The sequence below is a fragment of the Pelodiscus sinensis genome, chromosome 7 (assembly GCF_049634645.1).
Source record: "Pelodiscus sinensis isolate JC-2024 chromosome 7, ASM4963464v1, whole genome shotgun sequence".
Classification (NCBI taxonomy): domain Eukaryota; kingdom Metazoa; phylum Chordata; order Testudines; family Trionychidae; genus Pelodiscus; species Pelodiscus sinensis.
Genome location: NC_134717.1, coordinates 27618904 through 27643044, shown reverse-complemented (window position 1 = coordinate 27643044; position 24141 = coordinate 27618904). Strand labels below are relative to the sequence as shown.

The window sequence follows — 24141 nt, the reverse complement described above, 5'->3', positions numbered from 1 at the left end:
TGGGGAAGCTTGTAATGCCAGACTGCTCCTGGTCAGATGGCAATCAATTTGGAGTGGGTAAATCTACAGTGGTGGCTGCTGTGATCCAAGCAGCTGTGGAAGCAGGTTTCCTTCCACACAGCCAAGGCCATCAGTACTCTTGTGCTACAAAGGATAATGACTCTGGGAAATGTGCAGGACATTGGATGGCTTTGCTGCAAGGGGGTTCCCTGTGATGGGGTGAGAGATAGGGATGTGCATTCTATCTTGGCACCTGCCCATGTTGCCAAAGAGTACATAAAACACAAAGGGTACTTCTTGATGGTGCTGTAGGCACTGGTGGATCATAAGGGACATTTCACCAACATCAATGTGGGATGCTCAGGAAAGGTGCATGATGCACACATCTTTAGGACTTGGGTCTCTTCAGAAAGCTGCAAGATGGAACTTTCTTCAAAGACCAGAAAATTACCATTAGAGGCATTGAAATGCTAATAGTGATCCAGCCAACCTACCCCTTGTTCTCATAGCTCATGAAGCTCTACACAGGTGGCCTGGACCCCAGTAAGAAGCAGTTCAACTACAGGCTGGGCAAGTACAGACTGCACTTTTAGAATGTGCTTTTGAATGTTAAAAGGGAAAATTGTGCAGTCTGACTAGCTTAGACCTCAGTGAAAGCAACATTCCCATTGTTGTGGCAGCCTGCTGTGTGCTCCAGATTTTCACAAATATGGAGGGGGAAAATTTTATGCCAGGGTTGAGGAGGTTGAAGCAGATCATCTAATCACTAATTATGAACAGCCAGGGCATTTTGCAGAGCACATAGAGGGACACTGCAAATCTCATAGGCTTTGAAAACCAGTTTCATGAATGGCCAGACAGCGATATGACAATCATATATGTTGCTTTTAATGAGATGCCCCCTGCATTAAGTGTGCTGGCCTAAAAACCCTGTAAAGCCCTACCATCCCTATGCAACACAAGCAATAAAGATCATTCATGATTTCTCAACAGTATTTTTATTTAGGGAATATAAGAAAACAGAGACAGAGAAGGAGTTCAAGGTGCGCTTTGAGGGGGAAGGGAGGCGGGGCAAGTGGCATATTATAATCGCCCTGTTCAGCAAATCTCAGGTGTTGGAATGATAGCCTTTAGCTCTGGGAGACATCCCTGGGGGTTGAGTGGAAGGCTTTCTCCCTCTCTCCAGCATTTTATGGTGCCTGGGAGAAGAGGCTCACAAGGTGGCCAGAAACCTGGATCTTATGCTGCAATAATGCCATGGAATGGCATGGAAAAGAGTCCTGCCATGGAGGACGGAACAAGGCAGGCCTCCCCAGAAACCTTGGAAGAAGGATGAAAGAGTACCTCTATGAGAGCTTCATGGAGATGTGCAGAGAGGATTCCTGCTCCATCTCCAGACATGTTAGAAAGCTGTTCTGGGGAGCCCCTACTGTGTAGGCCAAGGATGGGCAATACTTTTTGAAGGGGGGTCCACTTCAAAATTTTCAAAGTGGTCACAGGTCGCTTCGAAAGGGCAAGGCCTCTAGTAGAAGGTGCGTGGCCTTGGGCAGAAGGCCACTGTAGATTTACAGACAAGTGAAAGTGTTATACTTAAATGAAGCACACGAGGGCTACGTCTACACTGGCATGATTTTCCAGAAATGCTTTTAACAGAAAAGTTTTCCGTTAAAAGCATTTTCGGAAAAGTACGTCTAGATTGGCAGGATGCTTTTCCGGAAAAGCACTTTTTCTGGAAAAGCGTCCGTGGCCAATCTAGACGCACTTTTCCGCAAAAAAGCCCGATAGTCATTTTTGTGATCTGGGCTTTTTTGCGGAAAACACTACTGTGCTGTCTACACTGGCCCTTTTCCGGAACGGTTTTCCAGAAAAAGACTTTTGCCCGAACGGGAGTAGCATAGTTTTTCCGGAAAAGCACTGATGATTTTACATTAGATCGTCAGTGCTTTTCTGGAAATTCAAGCAGCCAGTGTAGACAGCTGGCAAGTTTTTCCGGAAAAGCGGCTGATTTTCCGGAATAACTTCCTAGTGTAGACACAGCCGAGATCTTTTATGGGGGAAAAGGCAGTATGCTGCATTTATTGAGAATACAACAGTTGCATATGCTTTTCAAACACACACATACACACAAAACATCATGAATACACAGTTCTGCCAGATGATATTGTTACCAGTCCAGAATCTGTGTCAATCTAGTGGCCAGGTAGATTGAGAACAGGGAGGAGCAGGGCCTTGTCAGTCGATCGATCCGATACTCCTCTCCAGATAGTATGGCAGACGAACCCAAAGTTCCATAGCAAAGCACCCTGCTTTATATATTCCTTCTTCTCTGTTAAAATCCATGGATCCCACTCTGTCAGCTTGTGACTGGAATGTTATTTTTTTGATGTGAGTGTTCCCAAAACATCTCTCGAAGCTTCATCCTGTAATCAATTGTCCTTTCGGGGTGCTTGCTCCGCTCTAAGGCTCATCAATCTACCAATTACCCAATCTTCTTGTGAGTAGGGGGTACACATTGATGGTTATAGATGACTCCTCTGCAGTCAGGTTGTCTAGTCCTCTGGCCTTCGCCGGCACTCGCTCAACCCCCTCCTTTGACCATCTGGTTCTAAAGCCATATAACTTTGCATCTTATCTTAACACATTCACACTCCTTTCATACATAAGTCTCTGGGGTTACAGATCTGCATGGCAAAGCAAAAGAGTTTTAAATTAAGGCTTGGCCTTCAACATTTGAAGAATTCCTCTAATCTTATTAACACAGCCAAAATACCCAGAACTGTTTTTCTACTTCAGAACAAAGAAAATAGACCTTCAACTGAAAGGACTTGATTTGTAAAATATTAAATATATGTTAATATATATATGTATGCCTTATATTGCTATATTATTGCTACATTACTATACCTAAAATAAAAAATATAAAAAGAATAAAACTTTCAATCCTAACAAAAGGGCTCATGCTTCCCCTGTGGCTCCCAGGCAGCTGCCAGTAAAGTGGGAGCCCTTTAAATAGAAGCAGTTGAAAGGGCACACAGACTTTCCTTGGGTCTTCTCCTATGCACTTGAAGAGAACAGAATTGAAAAGGCTGGCCCGAGTGGTCACTTTGGGGCACTGTGGGTTATCTCCCAGATGCCAAGAACTTCAACTTTCACAGGGCAGCATCTGCACTACCCTAAAGTTGACCATACAAGTTTGAATTTACTGTTACTCCTTGTGAAAAACAGGATTACTGAAATAGACTTCAACAGCCTGTAAAGTCAGCTTGGTGGTATAGACTTAGATTAGAAAAATCAACCTAATGTAGCTAAGTTCTACCTAAACTCATAGTGCAGATTGTGCCTAAGAAGCTGCAGCTAAACCATGTATTGACAGGCAAGGTGGTTAAGAACTGGAATAAATTGCCTAAGGGGATTGTGGAATCTCCATCACTGGAGATTTAAGAGCAGGATAGATAAATACCCATCAGGGGATAGTCTAGATGGTGTTTTATCCTCCAATGAGTGTAGGGGACTGGACTTGATGACCTCTTGAGATTCTTTCCAGTTCTATTATATGATTCTATGTCAAGGATGAAGGAAAGGTGTGGGGATGCTATAATTCACCTCAGAGTCTTCATTTTAATGTTCTTCATTAAAGAACAAAAGTTCACATGTGAGGGGGAAAGACAAGTTTAAAATCAAGTCAAAGAATTTTTACTACTTGTGTAATGTAAGTCTTGTAATAATTCTACAGTGCTCAGACAAGGATTAGGGATAAAACCGCCTGCAAACCACACCCTACTACGCAAAGATAGCATTGACAACTCTCATGTGGGACTCAAGGAGCCTAATTCACCACTTTTTTCCATGCACCTATAAAAGCCACAACACGGTACCGTAACATGCCCACCCATTCGATGTCAGTGCACTTTTGGCCTCTGCCACTCCCCCATGACAGATAAATAATACCCAGTCTTTATCTCTCCTGCCATAAGCATTTAGTCCAGTCTCATTTAATGTACAAGTTATTTTATGCCCAATTGTTTTAACATGTCTGCCTTGCCTCTTCATATCACTGCATTCATCATTGGATTACTCCTTCCTTCCTCTTCCCTGTGCTCATCCTCACTCCCTTCCCACTTACCACCCTGAATTTAGTTTCATGGGTACTGTAACCATATTTTCTGAACCAAAAATAGAGACATCTTGGCCCTGCCCCTGAAACCACTAGCCACGTCCCTGGCCCCTTAGGCCCCACCCACCTGCCACAGGAAGTCCCACCCCATGGGGTAGTACTTCTGGGGTCAAGGTGAACACATGACCAGAAATAAAGGGTGTCTTGTGACCCCTCTAAGAACTCCTCCCACCTTCTACCTACAGGGATGGACTTGGGTCCCATAGAAGCCCCCCTCCCCATTCAACTGTACTGCAATTGCATTAACCCAGGGTCCAGACCTAGCGTCCCATGACAGTGCAGTGCTAGAGGTCCAACCTTGATTCAAGATGAGATCCAGGATCTCAGGCCTATTACTTTGCAGTGTAGATGCAGCCCAGTTTGACTCATCCAGAACTATCCCACAATTTCATGGGACAACTGCCATAGTCCTCTTAATGGATGATGCTTACTGGTTCTAATTAACTGGTAATCAGAGGGGGCTTGCAGAAGCTTCCCACCTGCTTCAGGAAGGGGGCTGCTCCAGGCTCGCAAAGGGCTTGCTGCATAGGGGTTGCTCTCGTGCAGATCAGCCCGTCTCTGGGGAACTCGGGGGGCCCACAGGCAGGGACTGCACCAGTGTACAGAGCAGCCTCTCTCCATGGAGAGTCCAGCTTAATCCGGACAAAGGCTGCTCCGGGGAGCGTAGGATGACATTCTGGTGATGATGATAGATTATGTAAATATGTTAATTATACAAACTGTATGTTTATTTGATAATGTTAAATGATATTTCTAGGCTGCTCATGAAAAACAAAATGGAGTCTGTATACTAGATGACCTCAGGACCGGGGGAGGGGGGGCTCTCCACCTCAGAGTGGTAAACAAGAACCGGCAGAGACCGGAATTTCTCACCTTTTCTTAGTTACCTTAGAACTGGTCCCCACTGAGGGGTCACGTGGTAAAAATCACTTCAGGGCTTTCCCACCCTGAAGGTTTCATAAGTCCAGACACAGCCCATATGGGGTGCTGTCCACCTGAGTGGCAGTGTTTGTGCGGGCCATCAGCTCTCTCTCCTGAAACCACCAAGGGATCTGATCCAGCTGCAAGCCAGTCAGAGGAATAGAAGAGGGCACCCCATCCACTATCTTCCATCTACACAAGTGTTATCTGCCTGCCATCCTCTTCGGGGTTCCTGTACCACCAGCAAGGGACTCCCCAGCGTTCCTCCCTGAGGGCTCTCAATCAGCCCAAAGGTTCCATGTCCTGGGCAACACACCTCTGGCTCAGCCACTCCAGTCCAGAAGAGTAAAGTAACCATTTGTATTTGGGGTAGAACTTACCAATTATTTTCACGCAGTCCAGTTGGGACATTAAGGGTTTTACTGTTCACTTCCACTGTTTCGTTAAAGGTTATTTGGTTTGCGTCAGGTTACTCCCCTGCTTTTCCCTTAATATTGTATACAATCCCTAATATAGTTTATTTTTGCTTTCACCTTTCATTAGAGTCTGTTTTTCTTTATTGGCCTAATTCACAGGTGATAGACCATGAGGGAGGGGGCAGATCTGTTTTCTTTTGACTGCAATTTCACCATCAGGCCATATTTGAGTATTATCCAGGCCCCAGCGGTAACAGGGAGTGAGGAGGGAAATGCTGGGAACCAGTGGCCGCCCCATTGTGATCTAACATTAACCAGTTAACAGATCAGCCCCTGTCTCTGGGGAATGCCTATGTTATGTAACTAATACCTAATAATTATTGCCAAATGAGACCAGTTCCCAACCTGCTTACAAAGCACCTGATCCAATTTAATTTTAAGCTAGGATTGGGCCCAAAGCAATCTGTTGAGATCCAGGTAATATTTAGTCATCCTTCAAAAATATTAGGGACTACGGTAATCAGTCATACCCCACTGCCTGGTAGATGCAATCTTTGAAGAAATTTGGAGAAACTTCTGACAGGAGTGCTTTCTCTCACTGAATGTGGGGTCTTTAGCACAGGTTTCACTTTGGGTCACAATAACTCAGAAATGTGTTGTCACAACTAACTTCATTCAAGTGTAGGCACCGTGCAGGCCAAAGACAGAACAAATTCCTTTGAAGCTGGAAGCCAAAATATCTCACCTTTCCACAGAGCTCACAAAGGTTCAATGACACAACCCTCGCTGTAGAGAGACGATACATCCTGCCTTTCTGTGGATGCACCAAGTGTTTTTAGGTGGCATCTTAACACATTGTTTAAATCATCAACTACTTGGATGAGGAAAACTCACAAAAAGTCTGTCAGTCATCCACACTGGAGTGACACAGTGATTTCACCACCGTGGTAACAGACCTGATCTCTCTGTGGGCTCTTCTGGAGCAACATGGAGCCTGGGAAGGTCTTTGGGGGGGGGGGGGGGGGGTGAGAGAGGAAGAAGCCAGGGGTACCTCTATGTCAGTGATTCTCAACCTTGTTGAGTCAGGGGGTCCACAGGCCAATGTAAAACTTTCAATGGACTATCAGTTGCTAATGGAAACTCACCATTAATTACATCATTACACCTGAGTCATTTTTCTAATGTTGCAGCTAGGGAGAATGGCTTAATTTAAATGATTAAACTGATAAACTAACATGAGAAAGTTAAAATGGTTAATCAAACTTCATTTTAAACAATAAAATATTATGTCCAACACAAAAGGTTTTAATGTATTCTTTATCTATGGCAGGGGCGAGGAACATTATTTGGGCCAGGGATCACTGATCCACAGAAAAATCTTCCCAAACCCCCAACCCTCAACAAAGTGGCCCCCAAATGAAACACCTCACTCTGGCATTCCACCCCAACTTTTCTGGTAGATTTTATGGAGCCCCCTTAGGTTCTGGGGTGGGGACAAAAATGAGGGGTTCAGTACATGTAACAGGGCTGTCAGAGAATAAGCGAGGGATGGGGTGCAGGATCTGGGAGGGAGGTGGGGGAACAGAAGAGGTAAAGGTTGCAAGATCTGGGTGGTAGGTAGAGTGCACCAGCAGGCTGGGAGTAGAGCATCTGGCTAGGGGGAGGGAGCAAGAGCAAGGGAGGGTTCAGCCTGTGGTCAGGAAGGAGGGCGCAGGAGGAACAGTGGACGCAGGAGCGGGCTGGGGGGGGGGGGAATAGCCGCTCTCCGCCCCCGCCTGCTCTCCCGCCACTCTCCAGTCGCCGCCCGAGGCTGGGGGACGCTCTTCCCCTCCCCCTACCCAGCTAGGCCGCAGGAGGAGGCTCCTCTCCCTCGCCCAGCCGGGCCGCTCCCCTCCCCCTTCCTTTGTCCACGCCGGCCCCGCAGCCCAGCCACTTACTCAGCTTCCCAGGCCCCTACAGGCACCGCCTCCGCTTCTTCTATTGGCTGGATCCCTAGCCGCTGGGAAGTCCCGGAAGCGTCCCTGACTCCTCCCCCAGGGAGGGGAGGGGCAGGAGGAGGAGCAGCAGCGAGGGACTTTTTTTCTGGGTCAAATCTGGGGGATTTCAGGGCACCCGGGCAGAACGTTAGAAATCAGGAAAGTCCCGGATTTTTGGGGCCCTATGGTCACCATATTCGTGGGTTTATCTGCGGCGCTCAGTCCGAATGCTGGTGTGACCATCTGCGATGGTTTCGTGCTTGCGTGCAGATCGCGATCACACAGGGCACATGCTGTACCTACGCCTGGCACGACAACACTGCCTGACAATAATTAATCGTGTTAGTTACAGCCCTGGGAATACAAAATGGAAACTGGGCACAGACGCTAGAGGGAAAACCTAATCCCTGCATAGCAGCGCCTCTTGCTCCTGCTCCGCTTCGCTTTAGGGGTGCTTAAGGGTTAAGTTTAAGCCGTGGGTTTACACAGCAAGGAGACCTGCCACAGTTAGAAGCGAGCGTCGCGCCGCAGCAGGAGCCTGTGAGCTGGGTTTTGTAGTTGCCTGTGGCTTTTCACAGCCTTGCGGAGATGCAGGGGACTCCGGGTCCCAGCAAGCGCTGCGCCCAGACAGGCTGACGAGCGGCGAGGCTGTCAGGGAAACCCAACGAAGAAGTGAAACTAAATCCTGCTGCGGGGTTGCGTTTTCCGGTCCGCGCTGCGCTGCGCAAGCGGGCAAGCCGGACGATCATGGCAAGTGACTCGCTCTGTGGGGTTTCGTGGCGTAGCCGAGCGGCACGGTGCACCGAGCGCGGTTTGCCCGGTGCCAGGCTCTATTGCTGGACGGGAGGAAGGGGAGAGGGCTCGCTGGGATGCCTAGCGCGGCACGTTTGCTGAGCCCCGAGAAGGGCCGGGCAGCTGGGTGCAAACCCCTTGTTATATAGAAGCTAATGAAATGCCACTGGTCAGATCGAGCTCCGCCTGCAGCAAGAGCCAGCGTGCAGGGGCTGTGGGGGAGAAATCTCCGCGGGGGATTCACTCCGGGAGATACCCCCTCCCCGGGCCAGAGCAGCAGGAGGAGGAGGAGGATTTGCCTCCGAATCTCGCTGTGTGTGGAGGAGCTACAGTGGGGGAGGTGAAGGCCATCCGTGCAGAAGCCCTTTGCCAGTCTGCACCGGCACTGCTCTCAAGGAAGGCAGTACATTCACACTACCAAGCGAGTCCGGATACTGCCCCCGGGTTTAGAGGGGGAGGGCTGTATTATCTTTCTCGGCTATTTCCTTCTTCCCTCTCCTCCCCCAGCCTCCCTGACCCACCACGTGAACAATACAGAACATTAACTGTTGTGTCTGAATTGATACTAGCAAATGAAATGGTTAGTGAACTGGCCTGGATTGGTCATTCAAAGAAGTTATTTGTAACTTAACACACTGACATTGAACATTAGACATTCCCATCTGGAATGTGTGCCAGCCAAAACGCTGGCTCCCTCTTATTCATCAGAGAAAGTAAACTGTCACAGTGGGTGGTATTCAAGAGCTAGAAGCCTGAGTCTCTTTGTGTGACTATGAGCTAAAATACCAGGAGCACCTCTGAACACTCAGGCACATGACAAAGCTTGAGTGAAAACTGAACTGTATATCTCAAGGGTTGAGGACTAGGGTTACCAGAGGGATGCTAGAGTATAACAAATTAATCAATAAGCTGATGCTTATTAAAGATGTTAAGTAATATGTATTTCACTAATCAAATAGTCAATGCATTTTTGTATCGACTATTCAATTAATCGATAGGGGGTGCTGCCCTTTTGAAATGCTGCAGTAGCTGTCTCTAGGCTCCATACGTATGGAACCCCAGGATCAGCTGTGCAGCACTGACCCTTTGAAACGCTGCGGCGGTTTCAAAGGGGCAGTGCTGCACAGCTGATCCTGGGGTTCCATATGTGTTGCCTAAGGTTGCCAGGTGTCCGGTTTTCACCCGGACTGCCTGTTATTTGGGTCCCCTGTGTGGTAAAAAAAAAACAGAAAATACCAAACATGTGAAATGTCCTGTATGTCCTTTTTCTCTCGGACGGAATCCCAGCAGGGACAATATTCCCCTGCTGCATTTGGCGAGGGCGGGGCCATTTAAAAGCGCAGCACCCCCCCTTTTTTTTGCTTAATAACTTTGGTCTTCCCCCCCCTTTTTTTTCCTCAACAATTTTTTCCCTGTGTTTTTTCTTGGCGGGGGGGGGGGGGCGGGTGTTCGGTGTTTTTTGTTAAACCATCTGGCAACCCTAGCACTGCTCCTTTGAAATGCTGCAACGGCATTTGAAAGTGGTAGTGATGTGTTGATAGAGGTAGCAAGGGGGGGGGGGAGCGACTAGTTGACTATCCTGTCGACTATTGATAGGTAATTGCTTATCGAATAGCCAACTAGTCCTTAATATCCCTAATGCTTATTGCTTATACTCAGCAGGTTCCCGGAGAAGCAGCTTTGCTGCAGCAGGGCAGCAAAGCCTCCTCCCCAGGAGCTGAGTGGGCAACGGGAGGCTTCGCTGCCGGCTTTGCAGTTTAAATAGTCTACATCATAGGTAACCGTGTAACTGTTGCAAGGGGATGTGGCTTGCAACTGCTTTAAACACTAAGGAGAGGGGATCACCACATAGGAGTGTAAAGGGTTTGCTTATTCAGTTAAAACTGGGAAGGGAGGGGAATCTCACTCATACACTCAACCACACTTACAGTCCCAGGCAGGATGTTAAGACGAGCAGAAGGCAGTTCATGTTGTTTGATCTTCCCAAGTTGACTCCTAAGCTGGTCCACTGGCCAGGTGATCCGAGCAGAGGGCGTTCTGGGAGGCTTCACTTGATGGTCAACCCACCATTGTCTCTGTCCCTCTCTCTTTTGAGGATCAGCCACATGCAGCCTCTGAGTCTCTGGGCATCTTGGGGCCCTGTGCATTGTTGTTTACTCCTGCTGTTTACCTCAGACATTCGTCTGCACTCACTCCAGGAAGGGATAGGGGGTTAACAGATAACACTCTAACAGTTTAGGGAACCAAATAACATCATTAACAGGTGAGAAAGAACAACCACCATTTTTACTCTCCCCTTGCTCCTCCTTTGCCTCCAACACCAACCACTAACATTTTTAGCGGTTACCTGGTTACTTTATTACACAATTTTTAACATTCCTTGTTTACCACCAGGCCACTATTTCTCTGGCCTAGCAGTTAATTTTTCCAGAAAATCTATATATTTTGCTGGAGTTTTGAAGGGCTAAAGATTTTTGCATTATCACAACAATACCCTGAGATAGCTAAAAAGACTGCAGTGTTTCCACTTCAGCAGTTTAAACAGATCAAAACTGTTGAAAACACAGCAGCTGTTTGCCTACCAACATGCAAGTGTGTGAGAGGGTTTGAGTCAGAGAATGAGGAGATATGTGATGTAAGGATGTTAAAATGAGGTTAATTGACTATTCGAGTAGTCGACAGGCACTTCCGCATTCCTCCTTTGAAATGTTCAAAGGAGGAATGCGGAACTCCGCCTACAGCCTGGGGAAGTCCTGCTGACTCCAGGCTGCACGTGATGTGCCTGACTTGAAATGCACAAGAGTCCCTAGCGGGGGCTCTTGTACATTTCAAAGCCATGGACCCTGGGGTCAGCGGGTGACTCACAGTCCCCCGCTGACCGGGACTCCATGGTACCCTGCATGCAGTTGAGAGCTCGGGGTCAGCTGGGGAGTCCCCAGCTGATCCCGGGTTCCAGGGAAATGCTGCAGGGAGCCCGGGATCAGCTGGGGAGTCCACGGCTACCCCTTTGAATCATGCAGAGGTGGTGATTTCAAAGTGGCAGCGCCCCGCTTTGAAGTACTCCTTCCCTTATGCATTTTCTTCAGATATTACTTAAAAAACAACAAATAGTCTAGTAGCACCCTAAAGACTAACAAAACATGTAGATAGTATCATTAGATTTTGTGGGCACAGCCCACTTCTTCAGATGACAGGAAACTTACTGACCACTAAACTTACTTTCATGCCTCTAGCTTCCATCCCAGACACATTTCTCAATCTATTGTATACAGCCATGCCGTAACATACAACCAGGTACTCTTTTGGCTCTGTCAATCTGTTTTTTCACTTGTCTGGGTGGGTATTTCAGTTTTAAGAATGTTCTATATAGATCCTGTAGGCGTTTTTCCCTGACTGTGGGATTGGAGCAAATCCGGTTGTATCTTACGGTTGTATCGTGCATGTGTTGAACTATTTTGCATGTTGCACATCTCAGGTGACTGTAGATATGGTCTTCCAATGTAATCCTGTATTCTAGCTATACTGAACTTTGGAGAGGTTTGAATCTGAGCCTTAAAATTGCAGTCAGAGCCATCTCTACAGACTAATAAATAGCGGATGTGAGCCTGAACCAGAAAAGGTTAAGCAACTTGCAGGCTAAATGACCTAAATTCAACCTTTAGAGAGATATTAGTATATAATTATATTTTTGGTGTGTTTACTTAGATATTGTTAGAGGTTGACATTGTAACCAATTGATTCCTGTTTGTCTCTGTAGTCCGTTAATTCAGAGATCAAAAGAAAATGTTGATATTTAGAAGAACCTTGAATGTCATAGTATCAATGCCTTCATTTCTCTTTGAAGTTTGTAGTAAACTACTTGAACATGGCAGGAGATGGGCAGTTGCCTTATGCTAATCCATGTAGCTAATTATCAGTGGTGCTTGGGAAATAGAAGGTTTTACTTCAAAGCCACAATGCTTCATGCAAGGAATGCCTGCTGTCAAGGGGCTGCCAGACAACTCTGCAAAGAACTCTACTGCCTTAATTCTGTATCTCAGATCTGGATAAGCTTTGTCAGAGCAAGTTTGAGTTGTAAGACTGACATCTCCAGCTCCAGTCTGGATCACCCTGATGTTGGAGTGTAACACATGGAACTTATTCTAAAAGAACTCTTTGCGCCCAAAGCTCACCATCTGTGCTGTGAAATTGACCTAAGAATTGTATTCAAGTCCATTTTATAATGATGTTTTAGCCAGTACTTTCTTTTTTTCTTTTCTAATAAATTTTGATTCAGTTAATAACAAAAGCTATAAATGTATGTTTGGGTAAAATCTGAACTATTCATTGACCTGGTGGGAAATGTGTCCAATTCTTTGGGATTGGTAGAACTTTTTATGTGACAAACAAGCTTTTCAGTAGTTCTTATCATATCTGACTGTCTAGATGGGAGCTCAAGTCTGGATTGCTTTAAGGGAACTATATTTCTGGGTTCTGGGTAACCAGATGGCTATTGTAGAAGCTATTTTGATGATGGTGTTGTGAGCCTAAGTATTAGAAGTATCCTACCAGTTTGGGGGATCATCTGCCCCATTCTTTGCAGTTTGCCCTAGTTGAGCAATCTTATTGTGGCTCCACTGAGACTCCGGTCACAGTAGTACTTTCCACCTCTAATCACACTCTGAACGTTGGAATCAGAAAATAGAACAAAAGCAGTCTTATTAATAATACACCACATACTGCTCATTTTAGAAGCCACTTAAGTCTGAAAGACTGCTTTCAATTGCATTGCTCTGGCACTTGAAGTGGAGGTGAATGTAATTTACATCCACTCTGAGGTCCCTTTCCATAGTGGTAAAAAGGCCTTAGGCCTGGTCTACCTCTAAGGGTACGTCTAGACTACATGACTCTGTCGCCAGAGGCATGTAGATTAGGCTACCACACATAGTAAAATGAAGCGGCGATTTAAATAATCGCCGCTTCATTTAAATTTACATGGCTGCTGCGCTGAGCCGACAAACAGCTGATCAGCTGTTTGTCGGCTCAGCGCGATAGTCTGGACGCGCGGATGTCGACATCAAAGATAATTGTCGACCACCCAGGTATGCCTCCTGGGATAAGGTATACCTGGGTGGTTGACAAATACCTTTGATGTCGACACCCGCGCGTCCAGACTATCGCGCTGAGCCGACAAACAGCTGATCAGCTGTTTGTCGGCTCAGCGCGGCAGCCATGTAAATTTAAATGAAGCGGAGATTATTTAAATCGCCGCTTCATTTTCCTATGTCTGGTAGCCTAATCTACATGCCTCTGGCGACAGAGGCATGTAGTCTAGACGTACCCTATAGCTTAGATTGCCCTTGCTACATCTCTTAGGGCTGTGAAAAGTGTCATGCCCTGTGCAACACAGTTAGGTTGACCTAACACCTTTGTTAGCCCTTTAGACATAGCTAGACTAACAGAAGAATCCTTCCTTCTGACTGTCTATACCATCTCTTGGAGAAGTGGACTGTAATACACTGTTAGAAAATTCCCTTCTTTTGATTTAGGAATCATCTGTACTACAGTTCGCAGCTGCATCATGGTAGCTATGCTTCTGTAATGTAGACAGACCTTTAGCGTAAATGAGAATTAAGCCTTGGTGAAATTATCTATGAGGTCTATGGAGAGACTCAAGAGTTGATTAAGCATTCTTCCTGCTTCAGGAATTGAGCAGATGTATTATGTATCTTTATACTTGAAGGATGGTGTGACAGAGTGCATATGAGCGAGGTGCTAGGAAATCTCTTATGGGAGGGAACAGCTAGTTGCATAAGTCACTGCACATATAACTTGTATTTACAGTGTGTCATTTCTTGGTCCACAGGCCACAGAACAAGCTGCCAAGTCTGAGAAAACAATTGTGGTCTCTGGTATTCCAGATAACATTGTGAAAGATGATGTCATGGCTGACATACTGATGATTCATTTCCAAAAGTCAAAGAATAGGGGTGGAGATGTGCAGGACGTAGTGTATCCAACAACAGTAAAAGGAGTTGCATACATAATCTTTGAAGATCTAGAAGGTATTTATATTAATAAATAACATACTTGCATCCATGAAGCACAAGGATGTAATTTAGAATATTACACTTAAAACACTAAATATGTTCAGTTAATTGCCAGTGTTTGGGGCTTTATATATGCGGTTTTTGTACACCTTCATTTTAATTCCAGATTTTAAGATTTCTTCCTGTTATTAAGGAAACTAATGTGAATAGGTTTCAGGCAGAGTGTGTGTGTGTCTTTTAAGGCTAGTAAAAGAATAAATCTAGAACCTGAATAGCAGATGAGATTTTTATAGTCAAGTTTTAGGGAATAAATCTCTGCCAATTAGAGCATGTCTACACAGCAGGGCAAAAGTCGAATTAAGCTACACAACTTCAGCTATGTCAATTGCGTAGCTGAAGTCAAAGTAGCTTAATATGACTTTTGGTGTCTACACAGCAGGAAGCCGAAGGAAGAACACTTTTACTCCTTGTGAAATGAGGATTACAGGAGTCGGAGTAAGAAGTCCCTTAGCTCGCCATTATTTCGAAGTAATGGCTTGCTATGGAGATGCACTTTTTGTTATTTTGGAATAACATCAATTATTCCGAAATAACACTGCTGTGTAGACATAACCTTACTGTTCTGAGGAGACAGGCTGTTCTTATTTTCCTTTGAACAATTTTGAGTAATGCATAAAATATCAGGAGAATATTGAGCAGTGGGGAAATCACTGGAAAACCATCTTGAAAAACATTAATGAAATATTCTAACCAACCATCAGACAGAAAATAAAACATTATGATCCTCTTGCAAAACAAAGTGAGTCTGAATTTTCTTCTCAGTTACAAAGAATGTTCTCCAGAAAGATGAACACAGACTAGAGGACAAGAGGCTGGGCAGGTATTATCCTCTGAAAATCTCTCTCTACGGTGAACATGTAAGTCCTTCCATCATAGTGTCCAAATGGTGCAGTCATTTCTGTGGTGCACTTATTAATTGATTTTATTTTATATGTATAGATCTTCACCTGTGTGTCATCTGTTCTCAATCTGTCCATTTTTGGAGAAAAATATGTTTTGGAAGATCTGGTGCAAGAACTGTGGAAAACTATCCCAGCTCTCAACTTCAGTCCATTGCAATCCAATGGGCAAATTTCTGTTCAGGGGTCATTCTCAGCAATCAAATCACTAAAAGACTATTTGTTATCGAAAGCAAATTCCCTTTCAGGAAACAGTAAGAGGGGAGAGAAAAAGCTGGATCAGCGACCTAACAGTAGGACCCAAAAACAAGGACTCTTTGTGGAGCCAAATAATAAATTTGTCGATAATGTAAGCGGGGAAGAACAAGTAGTTGTCCTTGATACAGATATATACTATTACATGAAACATTTTTTTTACAAGGAAAGTCTGGGAAAATACAAGGTTGTAAGTCGTGAAGTCACAGACGGTGAGATCACCACAATATATCTAGAAAATACCAGAGCTAGTTCTGATTCGAGAGAATTAGAAAGAGCCAAAGAGGAAATTGAAGAATTATCTGCAAAACTTCATTGCAGCTTACGTAAAGAAAGATTCAACAGCAATACTAGATCAGAAAGGCAGAAATATAAACAGGCATGTGAGAGCATAAAATCCCAATTCCCCAAAATTTTGGTTATTCCTTATGATACTCACATTGATGTGATAGGAAGTTCCTCAGAGACATATGAATTTACCCAAGAAGTGTGTAGAACAGTAAAACGCCACTTTCAGAAGAGATTTAGGAGGTAGGAGTCATTTAGGTAATGTAGGTGAAGAATATGAGCTAAGCCTACCTGAGAATGACATCTCTTATATCAGGGATGGGCAAATTTTTTGGCATAAGAGCCACATCAGGGTTCTGAAATTGTATGGAGTGCTGGATAGGGAAGGTTAGGCGGAGATGTCTCCTATCCAACTCCCTGCCTCCAACTACCACAGACCTCTGCCTCCTATTTAGCCTCCCCACTTCCCATCTCCTGACCACCTCCTGGGACCCTTTGCCTCTTATCCAACTCTCCATATTCCCCGCCCCCTTATTGCACTATCTGGAGCACCAGGGCATGTGGCATTGTAGCTACACTGCCTGGCAGGAACATCAATGTTGGTGGCATGACAAATTGAGGCTGCAGGGGAGGGGAAGACAGCAGGGGAGAGGTGGAGGGGCTATCTGTGGTGGCAACAAAGGTACTGCTCTGGTGGCAGCACCTCTTGGGAGACTGGAGATGTGCTCCCCAACCAGCAACTCCTCTAGGGGGACCCTTAGGCAGAAACTCGGAAGCTGACAGGAGGATCCTGGGGGCTGGATGTGACCCACAGGCCATAGTTTGCCCTCCTATACCTTAGATTAGTGTGCAGTCTCCCAAAGGAGGTGGTAGAAGCTCTAGTAATAGGGTCTTTTCATAAAGGACATTTTGCACTTTATCTTATAGCCAAGGATTTCAAAGCACTTTGCAAACTTGAGTTAATTAGGGTCCAGTCTTGCTCCCATTAGAACTTTGTCATTGACTTAATACAGCAGCCTAATAGTTTTAAGAGCCTCATTTTATCCTTTGTAGCTCCTCTGTCATTAAAAGAAAATGCAGACCCCTTTACATCACTGTGGATGCCAGTCCTACAATATATATGTGCACAGGCACTGTCAAAATACAGGAAGTCACCAAGACAAAAGCCTCAAAAACTCAATCAAATAGCAAATGACCTGTTCATGTAGGATTATGTGGCAGTTAGTTTTCATGCAGAATGGACCAGTGTTTCTCAATCTTTTTTTTTTTTTTTTTATAAAGTATCCCCTAAAAAAAGAGAGAGAGAGAGAGAGAGTACCCCCGGTACCTACAGTTTTCAGACACATAACTTTTTTTCTATCATTGCAACACATTTGTTTAAACAAGTTAATCGTAGCCAGGTGGGTGATGACATTTTTGGCTGTAAAAAGTACAAAAATAATAAGTGCTATAAAACTTAAAACAAAAATTCAGTTTTCTCCAAATTTCAGTTGTGTTGACATACCCTCCAGGCTTCTCTCAAGTACCCCTGAGGGTACTCCTACCACTGGTTGAGAAACACTGAAATGGACCATCCTTATGTTATGGCCTCTCCCAGCTGAATTAACATACACTCTGTTTATGCGTGTTTTTGTTTAAGAAACAGTTTTAAATGTAAAACTTATGATAATTTTTTTTGTGTCTGTAGCAAATTTAAGGTAGTTTCATTTAAATAAAAAAGTAAATGCTGTTTTTGTATATTATTAATTGAATTCTGATTTCTACCCAAGTGCAACTTCACACAAATTATTAGTAAAAAATTAATAATAATCCATTAAATAAAAAAGTGCACCAATCACCCTTTTTGTAACAAAAAATAGGAATCAGAATGAATGTATTTTAAGCTGTCATTTGCTACTAAACATATAGATTTTTAAGGCCAGAACAAGGGACCATCATGATCATCTACTTTGACATCTGTGCATTGCAGGCCACAGAGCCTCACTCATCCACACCTGTTACAGACCCATAATCTCGGGTTGAGTTACTGAAGTCCTCAAATCATAATTTAAGGAAATCAAGTTACTGAGACTCCACCATTCACACTAGTGTAAATCTGTAAGGGTATTTTATGTCTACACTATGGGGCTATTTTGGATACGGGATGTGTCCCAAAATAGCTATTCCGCATCTCTTAAAGCAGACTTATTTTGAAATAGATTTTGAAATAATGGTTGGCTTATTTTGATATCTGAGTAACACGAGGTTTAAGGGGAATTTTGGAATAGCGAGTTATTTTGAAATTTGGCACTGTGAAGACAATATCAAATTATTAAATAAGCTATTTTGAAATAGCATCGAAATAAGCTATGCAATTTGCAAATTGCATAGCTTATTTTGAGCTAAGAGCTGTGTAGAGGCACCCTAAGTGACCTGTGCCACATACTACAGAGAAAGATGGAAAAACCCACACAATACCTTAAATAATTGTATAAAGATATAGTATATCCTCCTGATTACAAAATAATAAAATAATAATAATATAATATAATAAATTGAGTGTAAAGGCTCTAAAAAGTTGCAAATAAGCATGTTTTAATGGCTTCCAACCAATGAAAATGAATCCTTTAGGAAAATAACTTAAGAGGTACAAATGGGGGAAAAGGGATTACAATCACTTATTTAAATCAAGGCTTCCTTGTTGGTGATTTAATTTTTTTTTGTTTGAACCAATTTACCCTATTTGATGCAGGGAATATAGTGGGGGTGAGAAGAAGGGATTTTTATGGCCACATCTACACAGCAGGGCTAAAATTGAATTAAGCTACGTACCTTCAGCTACATCAATTGCATAGCTTAAGTTGAAATAGCTTAAATCGGCTTTTGGCGCTGTCTGCACTTTTCCTTCGACTTCCCTTACTTCTCATGAAATGAGGGTTACCATGAGTTGGAATAAGCAGTCCTCCAGTTAGATATTATTTTGAAATAAAGACTTGTATATACATGCATTTTGTTATTATTCTGAAATAATACTGCTGTGTAGACATACCCTAAGGCTGTGTCTACACTGGGCCACTTATTCCGGAAAAGCAGCCGCTTTTCCGGCATAAGCTGCGAGCTGTCTACACTGGCCCCTTGAATTTCCGGAAAAGCAGTGACGATTTACTGGAAGAAATCAGCTGCTTTTCCGGAAAAACTATGCTGTTCCCGCTCGGGCAAAAGTTCTTTTTCCGGAAAACTGTTCCAGAAAAGGGCCAGTGTAGACAGCACAGTAGTCTTTTCCGGAAAAAAGCCCCGATTGCGAAAATGACGATCGGGGCTTTTTTCCGGAAAAGCGCGTCTATATTGGCCACAGACGCTTTTCCAGAAAAGGGGCTTTTCCGGAAAAGCAGCCTGCCAGTGTAGACGCTCGTTTTCCGGAAATACTTATAACGGAAAACTGTTCCGTTTTAAGCATTTCCAGAAATTCATGCCAGTGTAGACACTGCCTAAGTGTTTATGGTATAAACAAGAGGACATTCATATACTGTAAGGGATAAACCAACTAGGTATTGATTATCAAAAAGATACTTGGGGATACTATATATTTGTTTGTCCTAAGAGGTAGCTATTGAAAGCAGGAATATTGTTGTCTACCTTTACTATCTGTGTTCCAAGAGAAGCTTCTTGTGATTGAGACACACCCAGAAGGTAGAGCTCTTGTACCTGGGAAGGGGGCATGAGCTCTCACTCCATAAATGTAGTTAAGTCAGTGGTAGCCATTTTGTAGAAATCTTTTCTACTTTTTCAATCAGCTTACCCAGCCTCCCACATTCAAAATGCATACTGAGCACAAATAAGTGAAAATTGGCCTTATTTTCACTGGATTATCGAACTCTCTTTGGCTGGTAGCTGCAGTTGCTCAGCATCTCTTATGATCAGACCAGTTATTTGAGCATATATAGGCTTTGGAGTTAAGATGATGGCCACTGCACTTAGACTTCTGGCTTTGCTTGTACTTATTCAGATATTATTGACACTACTGTGAAATGGACATGTATTTCCACAACTAGTCATCACATTAATGAGCAACAGAGTAGTAATAATTTCCTGTACTAACATAAAAACCACAAAATTGTACTGAAAAGCAATTAATCTAATACATAATTACAGAAATAAGGGATTGAAAAGACCTTTATATCATATTTTCCATCATCTCCCCTGCCTCTGCCCGATTATTTCTGGCTGTGTTTTAATGTTTTAAATGTTTCAGATAACTCCACAAGCTACTAGAAAATTAGTTAATAACTTTTAGTTAAATACTTTCTGGCTCAGAAGATCTTTGGACCAGTCATTGTCTCTCTCTCTCTCGCAGTGTCTGGACTACATCCCTCTGTTGACAGAGGGATGTAAAGGAGGCACTTCAAAAGTGCAAATGAAGTAGGGATTTAAATATCCCCTGCTTCATTTGCATAATTGCATCATGGCACTCTTTCGAAAAAGTGCCATTTCGAAAGTAAAACGGCAGTCTACACGCGGTTCTTTCCAAAATGGCAGGCTTTTTAGAAAGATCCTGAGGTTTACAGGCTCTTTCGAAAAAGCCTGCCATTTTTGAAAGAAACACATCGGCTGTGTCTACACTGGTCAGTTTTTCTGGAAAAGCAGCAAGAATGATAGATGCGCAAAAATAGAATATGCCCATTCAGCAGGCTGTAACTTTAAAAATGATGTTATGTGATGCATTTTGCCTAAAGCATTTTCAGGTTATGCAAATTAATAGTTAGAAGACAATTTTCATAAAGGTTGGGGGGCCTGACAGTGGGATTGAGGGCTTGGGAAAGAGAAGAAACTACAAAATACATAAGAAGAAGGCTGCACCTGAGAAGCAGTGATGTCAGCAGTAATGGAACCCTGCAAAGAAGCAGCTACCCGAAGAGCAGCTATTGCAGCAGCAATGGCAGAATTTGTGGGTTGCCTTGGATAACAGCTACTTCCGCAACCAAACCAGTGGAATACCACAGTAGTGCCTACCCAGCAGCTAAGCAGACTTCTGTCTCTGCTACCGGAGGGCAGCACTTTCCCCTCAGTGAGAGCAAGCTGTAGAAGCCACATGGTATTTCTCCATCACTACTCTGACAGAGCAGACAGCTCAAAGAGAGTTCAAAGGGATTTTTAAAGAAGCAGTTTAAGTATAATCATCCTTCTATTTACTATGCAAGAGTGTATGGGTTGTACTTATAAATAAAGCTGGGTGTGTGAGGTCTGAGTGAGACCTTTCGGTACCCTTAGGGTAACTGCCTAGCCAATGCTTACTAGATGTAAATAGACTGATTGCTAATGTTAGGTGTTCATTGTGAAATATTAAATGTTAAATGATTACTGTTGCATTGTTATTTGTTATGGTTATATTTAGATTACTATTGTTATATTGTTGTGCATTATGGTTGTGTTTAAATTATTATTGTTATGTTGTTATTTTTTATATGTTATTTTTTATATTTTTTATATGTTGTTATATTGTTATATGCTATAGAGTTAATTGAAATTGTTGTTGTTTTTTTGCCATGTTGCTTCATTGCCTTCTAACTGTAACCTTTATTATACCTATGTCTATTATTTTAGCTTCTCAAATCTAAATACAATATTATTTTTGTTTTTGAAGATTTACTGCTTCCTTGCCTATTCCTGATCGGAGTGTGGCATCTGTGCTTTTTTAAATGTCAGTAAAGCTAGCTTGTTTCCATGGCAATTTCTTTAAGGTGAGCCACAACCTTTTTTACCCATTTAGATAAATTAAGAATTAAGGTTTCAAATTAAAAGCAATGTTCTCAGACAACACCATTGGTTTAATATAATTAAATCCAGACCTTCCAGTAACAGCTTGTACTTCCTGTATCCCAAATCCAAGCTATCTAGCACATGGCATGGAAAGGCCTCAGAGCTCTCTGTGCACTAATATGCGCCTACATACCTTGCTGACTCATAAGTTGTACACCCTCTTCTCTTACCAGCTCCTTTCAGTGGGTTCATTGTACAGCTGAGGACCTTTGATGGGCCATCAAACTGGTTAGGTTTCGCCAGATGCATAGTACAAGATTAAAATACAGATATACCATACCTTGCTACAATTTATGAGACAAAGGTGGTACAAACATATAAATAAGATTATCAGACTTGGCAAATCATAACACTTTCACAGATACCTTATATAACATACCTGTCAGATTCTTTGCAGTTTTATAATATTGGTATCAATAATATTATAAATGGTCTCCCATATTCCATACAGTGTCACAACCCCCTTAACTTTCTCTTTGTTAAACTAAATGGACTGAGCTCTTTGGCTCTATCACTATAAGGCATGTGTTCTAATCCTTTAATCATTCTTGTGGCTCTTCTCTGAATCCTGTCTTATTAATATCCTTTTTAATTGTGGGCACCGGGACTGAACACCATTTTCCATCTGTGGTCTCATGAATGGCAAGTAAAGAAGTAAAATACCCTCTCCACTCCTACTCAGAATTATCCTGTTTATACATCCCAGGATCAAATTAGCTATTTTGCCACTGCATTGCACTGGGAGCTCTTGTTCTACTGATTATCTGCCATAACCCCCAAATATTTTACTGCAATCCAGAATGTTTTAATAAATGCAACACAAGTAAAACAAATCAGTGCAGATCTGGTGGCCATTGCCAGTTCTCATTTCTACAGCTATTACTGATCAGCAAATGATGACAACCAAAATGCTGTTAGAACTATTAAACTTCACTTGAGAAGAGATATGTATATTTAATATTTGTAGATGTTGGAAAATGTCCAGGAAAGTGCTTTAGTTGTTATTGCTGGATCCCTTATAGTTGTAAGTTATTTGGTCTGAACAACAGGTTTGGAAAACAGTATAATGCACTTTTTCCTTAGGACAGAGATTTGTCTCAATAACAAATACATTACCTCAACTTACTGTATATTCACTTGTTACCTGCTGCCTGCCATCCCAGAATTCATGCTGGATAGTAGAGAAGCTCATGTTGTATGTAGACAAGGTCCAGTTCTGACTTAAAGGTCCCAGTGATATCATTACCAGGACCCAGTATTTACAAAATCATTTCAGATCCCTTTGAATGAAAATTGTTTCAGAATTATACAATATCCTTAATAGTAAGAGATCAGTAGAGGGACAAAAGTCATGTTAAAAGGTTTTCTTAGGGAATGTCTACACAGTAAAGTTATTTTGAAATAACTTTACCAGCGTCTACACAGCCAAACTGCTATTTTGAAATTAAATCGAAATAATGGAGGGCTTATTTTGAAATTGGTAAACCTCATTCCACAAGGAATAGTGCCAATTTTGAAATTGCTATTTCGAAATAAGTGCTGTATAGATGCTTATTTCGAAATAGGGGGCCTCCAGCCCTTCCCAGGGTGCCCTGGTGGCCACTCTGGGCACAACCAAGAAAACTCCTCTCGCTCCCCCCTCCCCGCCCCCGGAGCCCTTAAAGGAGTAGATTCTGGCCACCGTGCCTGTACCAGCTCCAGGCCTGCCAGCCCAGAGCCAGTAGTTGCTGCACCTGACCCAGTGGTCCCGGCATGAGCCAGGCCCCCCAACCCTGAGCCCCGAGCTTCTCCTTCCCCTTCCTCCTCTTGCCTCTCCCTGCCAGCTCTCTTCTCCCAGGTTTCCCCCTCTCTCCTCCCCTCTCCCACCTTCTTTCCCCAGTCTCACCTTAGTTTCATTCCCGCCTCCCATACCCCAGTTTTGTTCAATAAAGAGGCATTGTTGTAATGAACAAGTGGAAGGACGTGAGGGAGGAATGAGGCACACGTCCCCAGCAGGGCATACCAAGGAGACTGTTACTGCCTGCAGAATGTGCTGCCAGGCTCGCAGCATCATGTCCAGGAGAAGCACCAGGGTGGCTCCGGCTCCGTGCTGCACAGTGCTGTGGTGTCCTGAGTGAGGGCAACCAGATCACACAGAGAAAAAAATGCTTTGCTGTCCCTCAGTGAGGTAGGTAAGGAAGCAGGGAAACCATAGAACTGGCTGTTCGGTGGGGGAGAGGGTGTCCCTTTAAGCACAGGTCTCAGCTATCTTATGTGGCTGCTGCCTGAGGCTAACTCCTGACCTGATGCCCTGCCAGAACCGGTTCCGGCCGGCCTTAAATGTGATTCAGCATCCTATCAATGTGGACGCGTTATTTCTAAATAGCAAAATGCTATTTCAAAATGCATTTTGTGTCTAGACGCGTTATTTTGAAAAGTTATTTCAAAATAACTATTTCGAAATAATGCTGTAGTGTAGACATATCCTTACTTAATGCATGTTTAACTGTCTTTCATTGTCAGCAATATTGGCCCAATATTCTGGCGTTTTGTTAC

General features: G+C 43.5%; 1 protein-coding gene across 2 annotated transcripts; it reads left to right on the top strand.

Annotated features, from left to right (window-relative positions):
- The first annotated feature begins 7562 nt into the window (after positions 1-7562).
- Positions 7563-22488, top strand: RBM43 (RNA binding motif protein 43). Of its 2 annotated transcripts, none has more exons than XM_006125637.4 (4): positions 7563-8237; positions 14125-14323; positions 15131-15225; positions 15308-22488. In XM_006125637.4, exons 1-4 carry the CDS (start codon positions 8235-8237, stop codon positions 16055-16057), a joined length of 1047 nt encoding a protein of 348 aa, XP_006125699.1. In that variant the 5' UTR covers positions 7563-8234; the 3' UTR covers positions 16058-22488. The 2 variants fall into 2 exon arrangements, with proteins under 2 accessions (XP_006125699.1, XP_014430342.1); XM_014574856.3 differs by lacking the exon at positions 7563-8237 and adding an exon at positions 9726-10056.
- The last annotated feature ends 1653 nt before the right edge of the window (positions 22489-24141 follow it).